Raw genomic sequence first — 13252 nt, 5'->3', positions numbered from 1 at the left:
AAGTAATATCAACCGCAATTATTAACATCTCATTCTTGACAGATAAAAGTTTATGCATTTTTACCAAAAATGTAATTTAAATTGCTAAATAAACATGCTAAATTCTGAGATAATAAAAGGAAACTGCTTGCTGAAGTAAACACATAACATAATAAGGTCATGAAAGAGATTGTGGCAGACAGTATACCTATGGCATTGGCCGGTGAGGGTACAGCATAGTTTTTCTCTTCCTCAATGAACTGCAGAGCTACAGTACAGAAATTACTCTCATACTGCACCACTAGATGACTGAGAGCAACAACCAGCTCCTAAACGTAAACATGAGTAAATACAGGTTAACGAGAGTCACTAAAGGTCAAAGTGTGTCAATACAGGTCAGTATAAGTTGCTACAGGTCAACACGAGTCAAAAAAGTCAACATTAGTCAATAAAACAAGTAAATAAAATGAATTAATGCAGGTCAATAAAAGTCACTATAGGTCACGGTGGGTAAACAAGAAGTCAAAACAGGCTAAAAAAAAAAAGAGGCAGAAAACATAGGAATATACAGACACATTGAAATAAGTTGTAATTGTAGCCTGCCATTTTAAATAACTCTGTTCTGACATCACAAAACTGTTTGAATGCATGTTTGGACAAACAAATGGAAGTAAAATCTGCATCACTGTCAATCACAAATCATTCACAAGCCCCAGTCCAAAGATGAGTAGTTTCAGCATTTTAAACCTCAGCCAGTAATATTTATGAAGCTGATGCTGATAACAATGATGAAATATACCTTTCTCACGATAGGACTGCCATCATTGATGAGTTGTGCTAACATCATAGCCACGTTATGATCAATAGTGGTGGAGTGGTCTGTTCTCTCAGCAGAGTTCCCCACAAATGTACCCAACGCAAACACAGCAGCACACCGCACCTGCCAACCAGACCAACTCAAAACATAAACCCTACAACAGTATTGGTCATGGTCATCATGTCCCTCAAACACTAGCGCCAATGCTTAAAACCATACCGCACTATAATTATAATCCAGTACACTCCTAATAATCAAAAGCAGTAAGAATTTTTGCCAAAAATTTCCTAAATAATTTCTGGGGGCAAATTCCCTGTATCAGAACAGAATTTGCATAGCACTGTAAATGTAAACCAGATAAATCCTAGAAGTACTTAAATATGTTGGTTTTAAAAGTGTTAAGACTGGGAAATTGACAGAACCTCTGGTATGGGATCAGAGAGGAGACTGTATAGCTTCTCGTGGGCACTGTCTCGAACTCCACACCAGCGTGCAGAATCAAAGTTCTGCCAGATTCGGCCCAAACAGATAGCCACCCACTGCCTAAGGAGAGGATGAGGGTCGTTAAGCTGCTCCAGACAGATCGCAATCAGGTTACCCTGCAAACATGCCTCCTGAAGGAAAGGAGAGAGGGGGGGGCAAAGGTCAGCCTTTTTCTACTAAAACAGAACTTGCATAACATACAGTGCTTGCTACAAACAGATAAATAATCTTTTCAGCCAAATACAGGCTGCCCACACTTTTTGACATTTATATGACTTTTCCTTAACTTTCCATAACCCTGCACCTACAATCATTCTAAAGATAAACATTACTTTGTTGATTACATTTTTTGAAAATCATTGTATTAAGACACAATACTTATTATACAGTATATTAGACACAATCCCTTTGCTTAATATCTAATTAGCAATAATATGGTGTTCAAAATGGCAACATGGATGGAAGTATTCATTGTTTTCAATGCCTCAATAGTCCTTTTCATTTTCTAAGTTACTGCTTGAAAACCTCAGCTTAAAACAAACAGCTTTGGTTACAGTCTTAAATAATGAATGTACATGTGTATCCATAGCTAGTTAAAGGAAGACCAGCTCAGAACTAAAATAAATAGTTCACCCAATTATTTTTTACTCACCTTCATGTTGTGCAAAACCCACATAACTTTCTTTTTCTGAGGATCATAAAATGAGATAAACAGAATGTTCATGCTGGTGCTTTTCCATAGAATATGAGGACTGTCATGCTCCAAAATGTGAAAAAATAAATAAAAAGCACCATAAAAGTACAACAAACGTAGTGCATACAACTCATGGGCTATATTTCCAGTCTTCTGAAGCTATACCAGAAAAAGAAAAAAATTGCAATTGTTATATGCTGAAAATCTTTCAATAGCCCTTAAATGTAATTTATTTTGTTATGCTTTGATGTTGGGCAGGTTAAACATCAGTGATATCAAGCACTATTGATTCTTGTGCATCTCGTGATTGGATGCTGTTTTGAATCTTTGCACTCATGAGTGAAATTTGTGAGTTACGGCAGAAGGGAAGACTTTCAGCAACAAATATTTATCTTTTCTTTACACAAAGCTATAATTTTGCTTCAGAACACTTAGATTACAGTGCATGACTCATATGGAATACTTTTGCAGTGCCTTTTGTCCTTTTTAGAGTTTGATAGCCACCATTCACCATCCACTTTCATTGTATGGAAAAGGTCAGTTTAAACACTGGCAGGAAAAAAGTAATACAGGTTTGGAACAACATGAGAGTGAGAATAATTTTTTTTGGGTGAACTAACCCTTTAACTGTAGAAGTTAGGCTGAGCTGGTATAGAGATGCTGAACAACAGTAACCCTAAGAGCAAGGAGCTGGTCAGATTTATCTCATCCATTATTCAGCATAAACAGACACACAGGCCACAAACACTTTTAACAATAATGAGAGAAAACTACAGAGCTAAAAGACAGGACAGGTCCAATCAAGTAACAAATAAACGAATAGAAAAACAAGTGAGTGTTAAACTGAAGGTTACAGTTTGTTGACTGATGTTTGAGACACTTTCAAGTTCATGACAGAGTTCCTTCCAGAAAATTTCTCTGTAACAATAACACTGTTTAAGAGGTGAAATGTTTGGACGTGCTGATACTTTGTCACACTCTTGCGTCATCTTGACCTCTATCTGTTTTTATGTCTGTTCAATCTGTCTCGCACCTGTCCTGTGTTGTAGTTGTTCACGATGACAGCGAGGATGAAGACAGCCATGGTCCTGTGTTCAGCCTGGAGAAAGAAGGGGCAAATTAATCATATGTTTAGAACTAATAAACAATTGAAACAATTGAATTAAAACCATGATTTTTTTTCATCCATAAAAAGATTGGTCCAAACAAAAACAAAACATAGTCTAAATTCTGCAAATATGCAGATTAAGCAAACACAACACATTTTGTTTTGAACAAATTGTAAAATGATTCAGTGTCATCTGTAATATACTCACGGGCATGTACGGGTCAGCCAGCACTGACAGGAAGTACTTGTGTCCATTGTCTTTTACAAGATCAGCTTGGCATGACTAGAGAAAAGAGACAGAAAATGAAGAGGGAGAGAAAGAGCAGGAGGCAGAGTAGGCGAGTGCAAAAGAGAAATGAGAGTGACAAAAATTAAAACAAACACCATGCTTACTGCTGACAACCATTTTATCCAATGTTCTTGACTAATACACATTTTTTTTTTTTTTTTTTTAAGTTTTGTCATACAAACAAGACTCAGTAGTAGTAAACCCCCCAAAACTCAGAAAACATCACTATAACATATCAGATACATTGCAGAGACACTAACAACAAAATTATAGAGCCTGAATTGAGGCTGAAAAGCCTGTTATTGATTACTTGATGATCATCAATCACACTGATCACACTGTGTGTGACTATATCCAGTATACATTATGTGTGTGTATGTATATGTGTGTGTATATATATATAGTTCTGATTTATTAACATTGTATGTACAATGTTTCTTCTGGAGCAAAAATAGCAGAAAACTGTAGCAGAAAAAGTAGCTTACTTGAGTCTGATGGGATCTGACAATTTCGGTTTGGGACAGTTTCTCATGTATAACTTCAGGGTACAGGTTAGTTTTGTGTATAATGCTATGTATAACTTTGTATAGGGTTTTTAACTAATTCAAAATAGATTATTTTTATAAATATATTATAAAAAAATGTTTACCCAATAATTTGGGGGATATGGACACAGACTCCACCCGTCTCGCTCAGATAGGAAATAACAAGAGAACGAGGGCCATTTTGGGCTTGGCCTTAAAATTTGACAGTATCGAATAGTTTGGGTCAGGACACAGGGTTTCATTTACAAGACAGGTTTCACATGTATATTTATGCATTTGGCAGATGCTTTTACAAAGCATTCACATACAGTATATACTGTATTTTATCCATCCCTTTTATGGGAATCAAACCCCATGACCTTGGCGTTGCTGCTGCCATACTCATTCAGTTAAGCTAAAACTTAAAGGAATAGTTCACCTAACAATGAAAATTCTGTCATTATTTACTCACCCTAATGTTACTCCAAAGCTGTATGACTTTCTGTTTTCCGTGGAACACAGAACATTTTTTATTTGCCATAAAATAAATGAGTAAATATTGTTTCCGGTCTGTCAAACTCCAAAACATTATAAAATCACACTAAAATTCCAAGTCTTCTGAAGCCAGCGATCAATGTAAAAAACGTCAAACCTCATTGGTTGTTGAAAAATTACTTTTGGTCAAGAGACAAAATGAGAAAAAGCAAAGTTTTATATTATCAACGTAGCTACCATATTTGATCTCAGCACTTTATCAATGGTTTAATTAAAGAGTGAATAACAAATAAAATGTAATTCTGCTCATCACACAAAGTGATCATATGGCTTCAGAAGACTCGGAATATAGCAGTTGTTGTATCGATTACTTTTAATGTAAAATTACTTTACATGTCAAATATTTATTTGTTTTAGTAGCCTGATTTGCAATATTGGAGTGTGTTTTGGAGTGCTGCAGTCTTTGTGAGGTAGGTGTGTGTGTGTGTGTGTGTGTGTGTGTGTGTGTGTGTGTGTGTGTGTGAATGATCATCTCTCTCTGCAGGTGTCTTAACTACTACTGTCATAGACAGATGGCAAACTGCTTCCACTTCCTCTGCCCTTCAAGTACCAAAGTACAATATGCAAAACATCCTCTAAATATTCAATGCATTGATTGTTAAGAATGTTTGCTAACATAATAAATGTCACATTGCAATATTTTGTGAGTTTCAGTGCTTAAATACAAATTTCAATGTAAGATTTGTAATTCAGGAAAACTGGAGATTCAGTTAAAGTTTTTTTCCTTATTTGTGCAGATGAGGTTTCCCAAACATCTAAGATGCAGGAACAAAAGAGGATGTTTTAGATCTTTATGGAGTCTGATAACTCCGTCGCTGCACTCCCTCAGAAAAAAGCTCCCATGAGGCACACCAAATTCACAACAAAGTACATACAACCACCCACGAGGGACAGACACATCTGAGGCCTCAGAAAAGATCATTTTCTTCTGTTTCTGTTCTTTCTTTTGTCAGGGATCACTTAGGTTTATTCTTATGTATCGTTCTGATCATTTACCAAAAGTGAGTTGACAGAAGTTAAACTGGTATTCACCTTAGCAGCTGAGGGTGAGAGCAATCAGCAATGCACATAAAAAATACTGATTGATTGATCAATTTCACATTAAAAAAGGAATTATTAAAAAGAAACATCAACTACAAAAACAATAAAGCTCCCAACAGAAGTTAACATTATAAACCAACAGATGTACAAAACGCTGAGGCAATGCAATCACGCAATATAGTCTAAAACAGGGATGAATTTGCATACAGTTGCAATCAATGAATTAACCTAATTTTGCAATTTTTTCTAGCTGACTTCTGCAAATCGAAAATTATAAGATATAAGATATTATGTTAATACCTATATGAACAATATGTCACTTCATGAAAATGACTTGTGGAACACATTAATCAATGCTTATATATTTGGCAAAGATGATAAAATAAACAGTAAATTAAATGTTTATAAATTCTGTTGGCAATTACTTTGCATGGTTTCGAAAGTTTTGCATTTGAAATTCAAAAATACTGCAAATATGTTACCTCCTTTCATATGCATAATTGATGCCTTTTGTACCTCCCCTTAATATAGTTAGCAATATTTCTTGTAATATTATCTGTGTACTGCTTCAATACTTAGAGGTTCTAGGCTGGTCTTTAGTGCCTCATTGCTTTTTAACTGTTCTTAAAATGATGTGGAAATCTGGTAAAGACGAGAGAAGTAAAGTGGTTTTCATACACTGTCTACTGCAAGGATCTTTGCCCAGATGAAGACCAGTAGAGGTCTGAGCTCTCTAGCTGAACTTTGCAACAGTTTCAACACGTATGGAAAAATCCCCACCGACAGAGCCTGTGACAGAGAACAGAGACAGAACAGAATAAAAAACAAATAAAGTAAATTAAGACATCTGAACATGTTATTTGAAAAATGGATGCATTTGATTCATTTACAGGTAATTACAGTTTGATTGTGTATTGGAATGACCACATGCCACATGTAGTGATAGATTCAGATAAATTAATAAACACACATCTGGGCTTTTGAGATTATCGGTATTGGCTTAACTGTGCCCACTTGGGCATTTAACAGAATGGTTTTGGTTCCAAAATCTACTAATAGCCTGGTCCATGGATGATGCACATTTTCCATTTTTGTAATTTTTTGAGTGAACTTCGAGGAAATATTGTGTAAAACAAATGTTCATTAATGTTACATGTTAATTTGAGCAGTATTTCATTTGCTAAAATCAAATGATATTATATAATACACTAAGTACTTTATTAGATACACATGTACACCCACATATTCATGTGATTATCTAATCAGCCAATCTTGAGGCAGCAGTGAAATGCATAAAAATCATGCAGATATGGGTCAGGAGCTTCAGTTAATGTTCACATCAACCATCAGAATGGGGAACATTTTTGATCCCAATGATTTAGACTGTAGCATGATTGTTTGTGCCAGACAGGCTGGTTTGAGTATTTCTGTAACTGCTGATCTCCTGGGATTTTCATGTGCAACAGTCTCTAGAGTTTAATAAGAATTTATTCCTAATAAAGTGCTTAGTGAGTGTATATGTAATATACTGGTCTTGGCCACCTTGTTCTCTACATATTGCCCTCAATACTTTAAAAACCACAACCACAACAACAACAACAAAAAACAAAAACTTAATCCTTCACTACAAATTCTATTCAAGGTGCACTTAAAGTGAATATAATCACAAAAACATTATCTAAAAATAACATTACCACTGTTATAATATAGTAGTATAGTTTATATTGGCTTTAATGTAAAGTTAAATAACAGAAGTTGTTCTCTCACCAGACTGACAGCCCAGGGGCCCAGGTCCAGAAACCGCCCCAGCAAGTCCAAAGCCCTCAGTCTGTGTACTTGACTCAAGAGGACCTGAGAGAAACCAGATGGGAGAAAATTAATCTTACATTCTGCTCTGTTCTACAGCCAGTGGAGTCAGTGAGGAGAGGATGAGAGAGATGTGTGTCAGTATGTGACTCTATATCAGGACCAAACACATGAAATACAGGGAAAGAGGGTAAACAGGCTGCTATAACTTCACTGACACACTAAATCAAGTTGGTTTCTCATGTACCTAGAGAGAGTTCTGGGTATTTCAAGCTAAAGTATGTAACTTTACACATATGAAGATCATAAGACATTAATTAGACCACTGGAATTGCATTGTATGGACCTACAGAGCTGAAATTGAAGAAAAATAAATTATAAGAGAATTTTTATTTTTGGATTAACTAATCCTTTAATAAGCAGAGACAACTATTAGTAAGCCATTCATTGGATAATTTTCTCGAAAACTGTAAGCACCACCTTTCTGTAGTGCTGTGAAAATTGCTTTGTTTGTTTTGAAACACCCAAAAACCTTTACTCAACCAATGATGTATGAATTGGGGTGGGACTATATCTTTGTTTGACCAATGGAAGATAAGGGGTGTATTCAGAAAGCTGTTTTGAAAAGTTTATTTTTGCAATTCCGTTTGGTGGTGCTGAAATGATATACTTTAGCTTTAATACACCCCACACAAACAGGAATCACCAAATGTCCCACACCCACACAGGCACAAAAACACTAAGAATGACTAATATAATCAGTTGAACAGGTGTTCAGGCTCTCACACACTCCCTGAGGGCTGGCAAAGGATAATGGCCACCTGTGTATGTGTGTGCATCTGTGAATAAGGTGGTTAGTGTGTGATTATTTAACGCTTCCATAAGTAAAAAAATTTGTGTTACTGATTAAAGGAGTGGTCACAATAGATTTTAAGATAAAACATTATTTTTTTTTATCTTTTTTTTATCTTTCTGTCCAATAAATATGGTTGACAGGAAATGATGTCACCAGGCCTTCTCTTTTGAATAAATAATAATTAAATAATAAAATTTTTTATACATTCTAAATGTTAAAATACTACCTTACACCAGTTTCTAGCCATATTACAAAATTATTTTCCCAGGCGGAAGATTAAATTTTTCAGGGTTCCCGAACCTTTTGATTAATGAATTTCCATGACATTTCCATGATTTTCCAATTAGATCATGATTACAGAAGAAGGAGAGTGAGACTGAACTGACACATTTAGCAAAGCAATAAAACAAAACTATTCCCAACATAAATCTCCATGACTTTTTCATGTATTAATTTATATGACTTATACAGGCCTGGAAAACACTGTTTTAATTTTTTTTTTATATTTCCATATTTTCTATGCCCCTGATCCTTGTATTGATGCAAAATCGCTAAAATTGTGTTTACATTCTTTAGCTTGCATATTTATATGTCAGCATTTAAAATGCACTCAACATATGTGTGCATGTACTTAAAGCAAGCAATTATTGTGGCACACACTCACGGCATGGTGAGGGGTCCGGATACAGGCCTTTCCAGAGACTGAGACGTGCTGTTTGCAAGGAGCACAACAGAAGGACTGCCCACACAAAAACATACAAGAACTCCAAAATGCCTGCGCTCTTCTGCCAAAACAATACGCCACACCACCGAGGTATTAATAGATCCTAGAGTCACATCCAATCATGGACTGTGAACTTTCTCAGCATGCACCTTGGCCAGAGCAGGGCGTTCCTTAACACCCTGAGAAATGAACGGAAGGAAGGAAGGATGGATAGAGATGGAGGACTAGAAAGAAGTTGAGGAAGTGGGAGGAATATTCCTTTTTTTTTTTTCAGACTGTGGCCAAATGGAAGATTACTTGGCAGTTACAAGGTGTGTTTGTATGTGTGTATGAGTGGCTGAAGAGTTTAAAATAAGTGTGAAAATCTGTGCCCATCTGTGAAGAGTTCAGACCTCTTAAAGAGACTCACAGAAATACTCACACAGGAAATAAGGCAAACACTCCCTTTGGCTCAGTATTAAAAGCTCCGCAGGAAACCACGGATATGACCGGTAAATATATAACAAGATTTTAGAGATACACTTTAAATGTATGAATTGCATTGCATTAGATAACAATAGCCAAACATTAGCCTCAAGTTCACATTGCCCATCGCAGAGTAACCGCAGGTGTTTTTAACTATGGACAAGAGTCCAAATACTTTTTGTCTATGATGCTAGGGTGTCGTGCGTGGTTGTCAGGGCATTGCTACAGTACGCGGATGTAAAGATGTTCTGAGTGTTTATTTGGCGCATTGCAATGCAATTGCAAGGGCTTTTCTATTTGGTAGTTTACTTGCCCAAGACAAAAGAGCCCACCTCCAAGACTAGTCCATAGATATTGGTCCCACCTTCAATTATCCCCCCCCCCAGATTTATCGCCAGCTAGGTGAAAGTCCAATAACTAAATGATTAGAGGTCACATAAATTGTCTATAGCATCAACAGTGTAGGCAGAGGTATGAACCAAAGTTTAATATTTAGGGTTAAGGGTTTGTTTAAATCCCTAACTCAAATTATGAGCAACAGCAACACTGACGTACACCTTAGCGGCACCAGTAAAGCTTATTCAAGTGTATTTTGTGTGTGGTTCCTTGCAGGTATTCTTTTGTTGTTTTTCATCTTATTTGTCTTCTGATATATATCATTTTTTTTATAAATATATATTTTGAAAACATAGTCAGATTTTTAAGAAAATTGATATGCATCATTGACATTATGTCCTGAACGTACCGGAGCAATTTGGAGACAGAACTACCTACAGTTAAAAAGATAACCAACTGCTCTGTGTACTGACTCTAACCTTGGAATATCTCATTGCCATCAGTAAGCCATATCAACAGAGTGGATAGGTTCACTCTTTTTCACTGAATAAAGCAGGACCAGATGAAAATACACCGGGGACTCTTATTTTGAAATGCATGTACTCCCAGTTGCTCATAAAATCAGATAAGGGAAATAAAATATGCACTCTTAAAATCATCTACAACTTATTACTATATACATGCTGTAAAATAAAAATGGTCATAAAACAAAAATAAGCAGTAATTAACAGATTTTTAACCAGTCTGAAACTGCTGGAAAGACTGTATCTTCACTTTGAAGAGTGGAGTGCATACAGACTAAAGATTTATTTAATTAAATCACAGACTTTTGCAGTGAATAATTACATTTGGCCATATCACGATTCCTGTTTTTCTGTTCCTAAATTAAAGACCTCTTTGAATTATAATTAAGACACCATATAAGATACTTAAGACTTTTTATGGCCTTACATTTTGAAAACTCATTTAAAAACATTTTAAGGACCTGCAGGAACCTTGTGTAGCTCCAAAGGTCATGGGTTCGAATCCTCACCTAGGCAGATCTTCTGGGTTGATTTTTCTTGTACTGGAACTCTTTGTATTGTGCTTAGTGAATGGTATCAGGGCTAATAGAATTTAGATTTTCATCTTTGTTGAAAAGCTACATCAGTATGAAGTTGATCATGGTAACCGCTGTGCTTGATATGTCCCTTTGGTGGCAGTCAACCAGTGGCAACATGATGCAGTGGATTGTGCATAGAACTGTAATGCAAAAAGATACAGGTTCGAACCCTGCATGGGGTGATTCATAAATCATTATACATTTGCAATATACATCATGGCCACACTGTGGATCCTATGGGTCCAGTAAGGTCAAATAGACTAGTAGGCCATTTAGGGGCTTGGCACCTATTGTATCCTCTGTCTGTTCCTCCTCCCCAAATGGAAGCCCAATGAACACTACATAGGAATATTATAAAATTTGGTGCACTAATGGGGTGGGAATGAATAGCCCCCATACCACAATTAATCAAAGACAAACTCTATAGTGCCACCTCCATGATCTTTTTTTTAAAAAAATGTGTTTGATCTTTTAAACCATTTGTCCTAGAAGCAAAATTATTTTGGCATCTCATCACTCTCCTCTTGATGATTAAAATGGACCACATACATTAACCTTGTGCGATCCCACGTCCACATGTGAGGATGTTGTACTTTGGCTTTGCCATGTGCAAAGCATAATTTATATGAATTAAAACCAACTGAATACTTACTGATCACAAGAAACTACATTGTCTTTTAAGTGTTAAATTGCTGGCGCACCACGTCATGTGACAAAAGAATTTAGTTGTAAAGAGTAGAAACTCATCCAGTCATTTATTGCGCATCAGCACGCTGATAAACATGAAGTTCACATATGTGGAAAATTTAAAATTTTCCCTCAAAAGTAAAAAAAAAATAATAATAATAAATATTGAATAATTTTCAACTGTAACGCAGTTGAGTAATTTTCAACTCTGGGTCTAATTACTATGCATTTTCACATTGAGACTAAATGTTTTCATGCAAAAGCTGAACATTTTTGCTTTCAGAGTTCTGTTCTTAGAACAGTGCAGACAGACAGCACACTGGAGGTCAAGTCATTCACTAAATAGGGAGCAAGGGAAAAAGTGTGCATCCTACAGTTTTCTATAGAGCTAGGTGCATTCACACCTAAAATATGACCTAAAGTTCAGTTTCAGGCTACAGATGATTTTTGGACCACTCAACATGACAGAAATGGGACAATGATAATCAGTACATAGATTCAGAATTTTATAATGCAAATTTTATTTTAACCTGGTTGGCAGTTATTTGATGATGCTGGCCATTACTTTTAATCACAATTATTTATTCATCTGTATAGAAAATCAGCTGTAATGTCTATAATGTCTCAAAAACATGAAAATCCAACACTTCTGGACAGATAATAAACTATTTGATGAAAAAGATCTGACTTTCTATAGCTTGGTATTACTTAATTTTCTATTACTATTTTGCACATGCAAAGTTTGGTGACAGCACCAACTATGGGTCAAGAAATGTAAAAGAAATTGCTATTTGAATCGTAATTTTTGAACCATATGATCTAAAATCACAAGGTTGATGTCTATGGATTCTTGGGCCATGAGGATTCCAACAATAACAATTTTTCCCATATCAGCCATAACTGCCTCTCCGCCATATTTAATTTTATTCAAAGTGATCTAACTTTTGAATGCATTGTCTTATTTAAAAGAAAATTGGTATGCATCACTGATATAATGTCCTGAGGATACCTGAGCAGTCTGGAGACAGCATGCCTAAATTTCAAAAGATAACCCACACTTGTGTGTTGACTCTAAACTCAGCATGCCTCTTTGTCATGGCTTGTCTGTCTCAGCTGAGTGGCACAGCTAAAAGGCTGTGAGTTCAAATCCAGCAAAGAAATTTTTGACCTCTTAGTCTTCATTTTGTGTTTAATAATACATAGGCTGTACTACATTGCACAGTTAATGTTTGAATTCAAAATCACATAGCATTTAAAATAACATTTTCACAACTTTTTTACTCTTAGCTTGGAATGTGTTTTTGGAATTGTTGAGATGTGTAAACTGAGTTGCCCAGTGGATAAAGCATTGGATAACAGCTCAAAAGTTTGAGATTAAGTCCAACAAAGAATGGTTTTAAAAATGTACCCATTGATTTCTGACCAATCATGTCTTAGCAACTGTTGCTTGCTGCCATTTCTCTGACACACGTTTGCTATTTTACAATGAGAGTCTATGAGAGAAGTTTTTAGTGGGTTTTAACAAAATAATCAAAAAAATTTGAAACATGTTGTTGCTGGGTCACGTGTAATCATGACAAGAGGTACTGTTAGCTTCTGTTGTGCTCTGAGGCTTCCTGTTGCATTTACCACTACGTGGCTGGACTACATTGCATAAATTCCTGCTTGAATTAAAATAAACTTGGCTGAAACAATTAATCAGCCATCATTTTGTACTCTCAGCTTGGAATGTCTCTTTGACATTGCTTAGGTGTGTCAACTGAATGGCCCAGTAGTAAAAATCATT

At 35.8% G+C, this 13252-nt stretch overlaps 1 protein-coding gene across 2 annotated transcripts in view; it reads right to left on the bottom strand.

The window, feature by feature from the left end:
* Window positions 1-13252, bottom strand: part of rptor (regulatory associated protein of MTOR, complex 1) — a 287332-nt gene that overhangs the window by 81238 nt on the left and 192842 nt on the right. For both annotated transcript variants that reach the window (XM_052141047.1, XM_052141048.1), the window contains exons 13-19: window positions 7258-7341; window positions 6169-6279; window positions 3290-3364; window positions 3007-3072; window positions 1219-1410; window positions 779-919; window positions 188-308 (exon numbers count right to left, since the gene is read on the bottom strand). In XM_052141047.1, coding sequence (XP_051997007.1) covers window positions 188-308; window positions 779-919; window positions 1219-1410; window positions 3007-3072; window positions 3290-3364; window positions 6169-6279; window positions 7258-7341 — 790 coding nt within the window. The remainder of the gene's footprint in view (window positions 1-187; window positions 309-778; window positions 920-1218; window positions 1411-3006; window positions 3073-3289; window positions 3365-6168; window positions 6280-7257; window positions 7342-13252) is intronic.

This window comes from Xyrauchen texanus, chromosome 13 (genome assembly GCF_025860055.1).
Source record: "Xyrauchen texanus isolate HMW12.3.18 chromosome 13, RBS_HiC_50CHRs, whole genome shotgun sequence".
NCBI lineage: Eukaryota > Metazoa > Chordata > Actinopteri > Cypriniformes > Catostomidae > Xyrauchen > Xyrauchen texanus.
The sequence above is the reverse complement of the archived record's forward strand: the minus strand, read 5'-3'. Positions and strand labels throughout refer to the sequence as shown.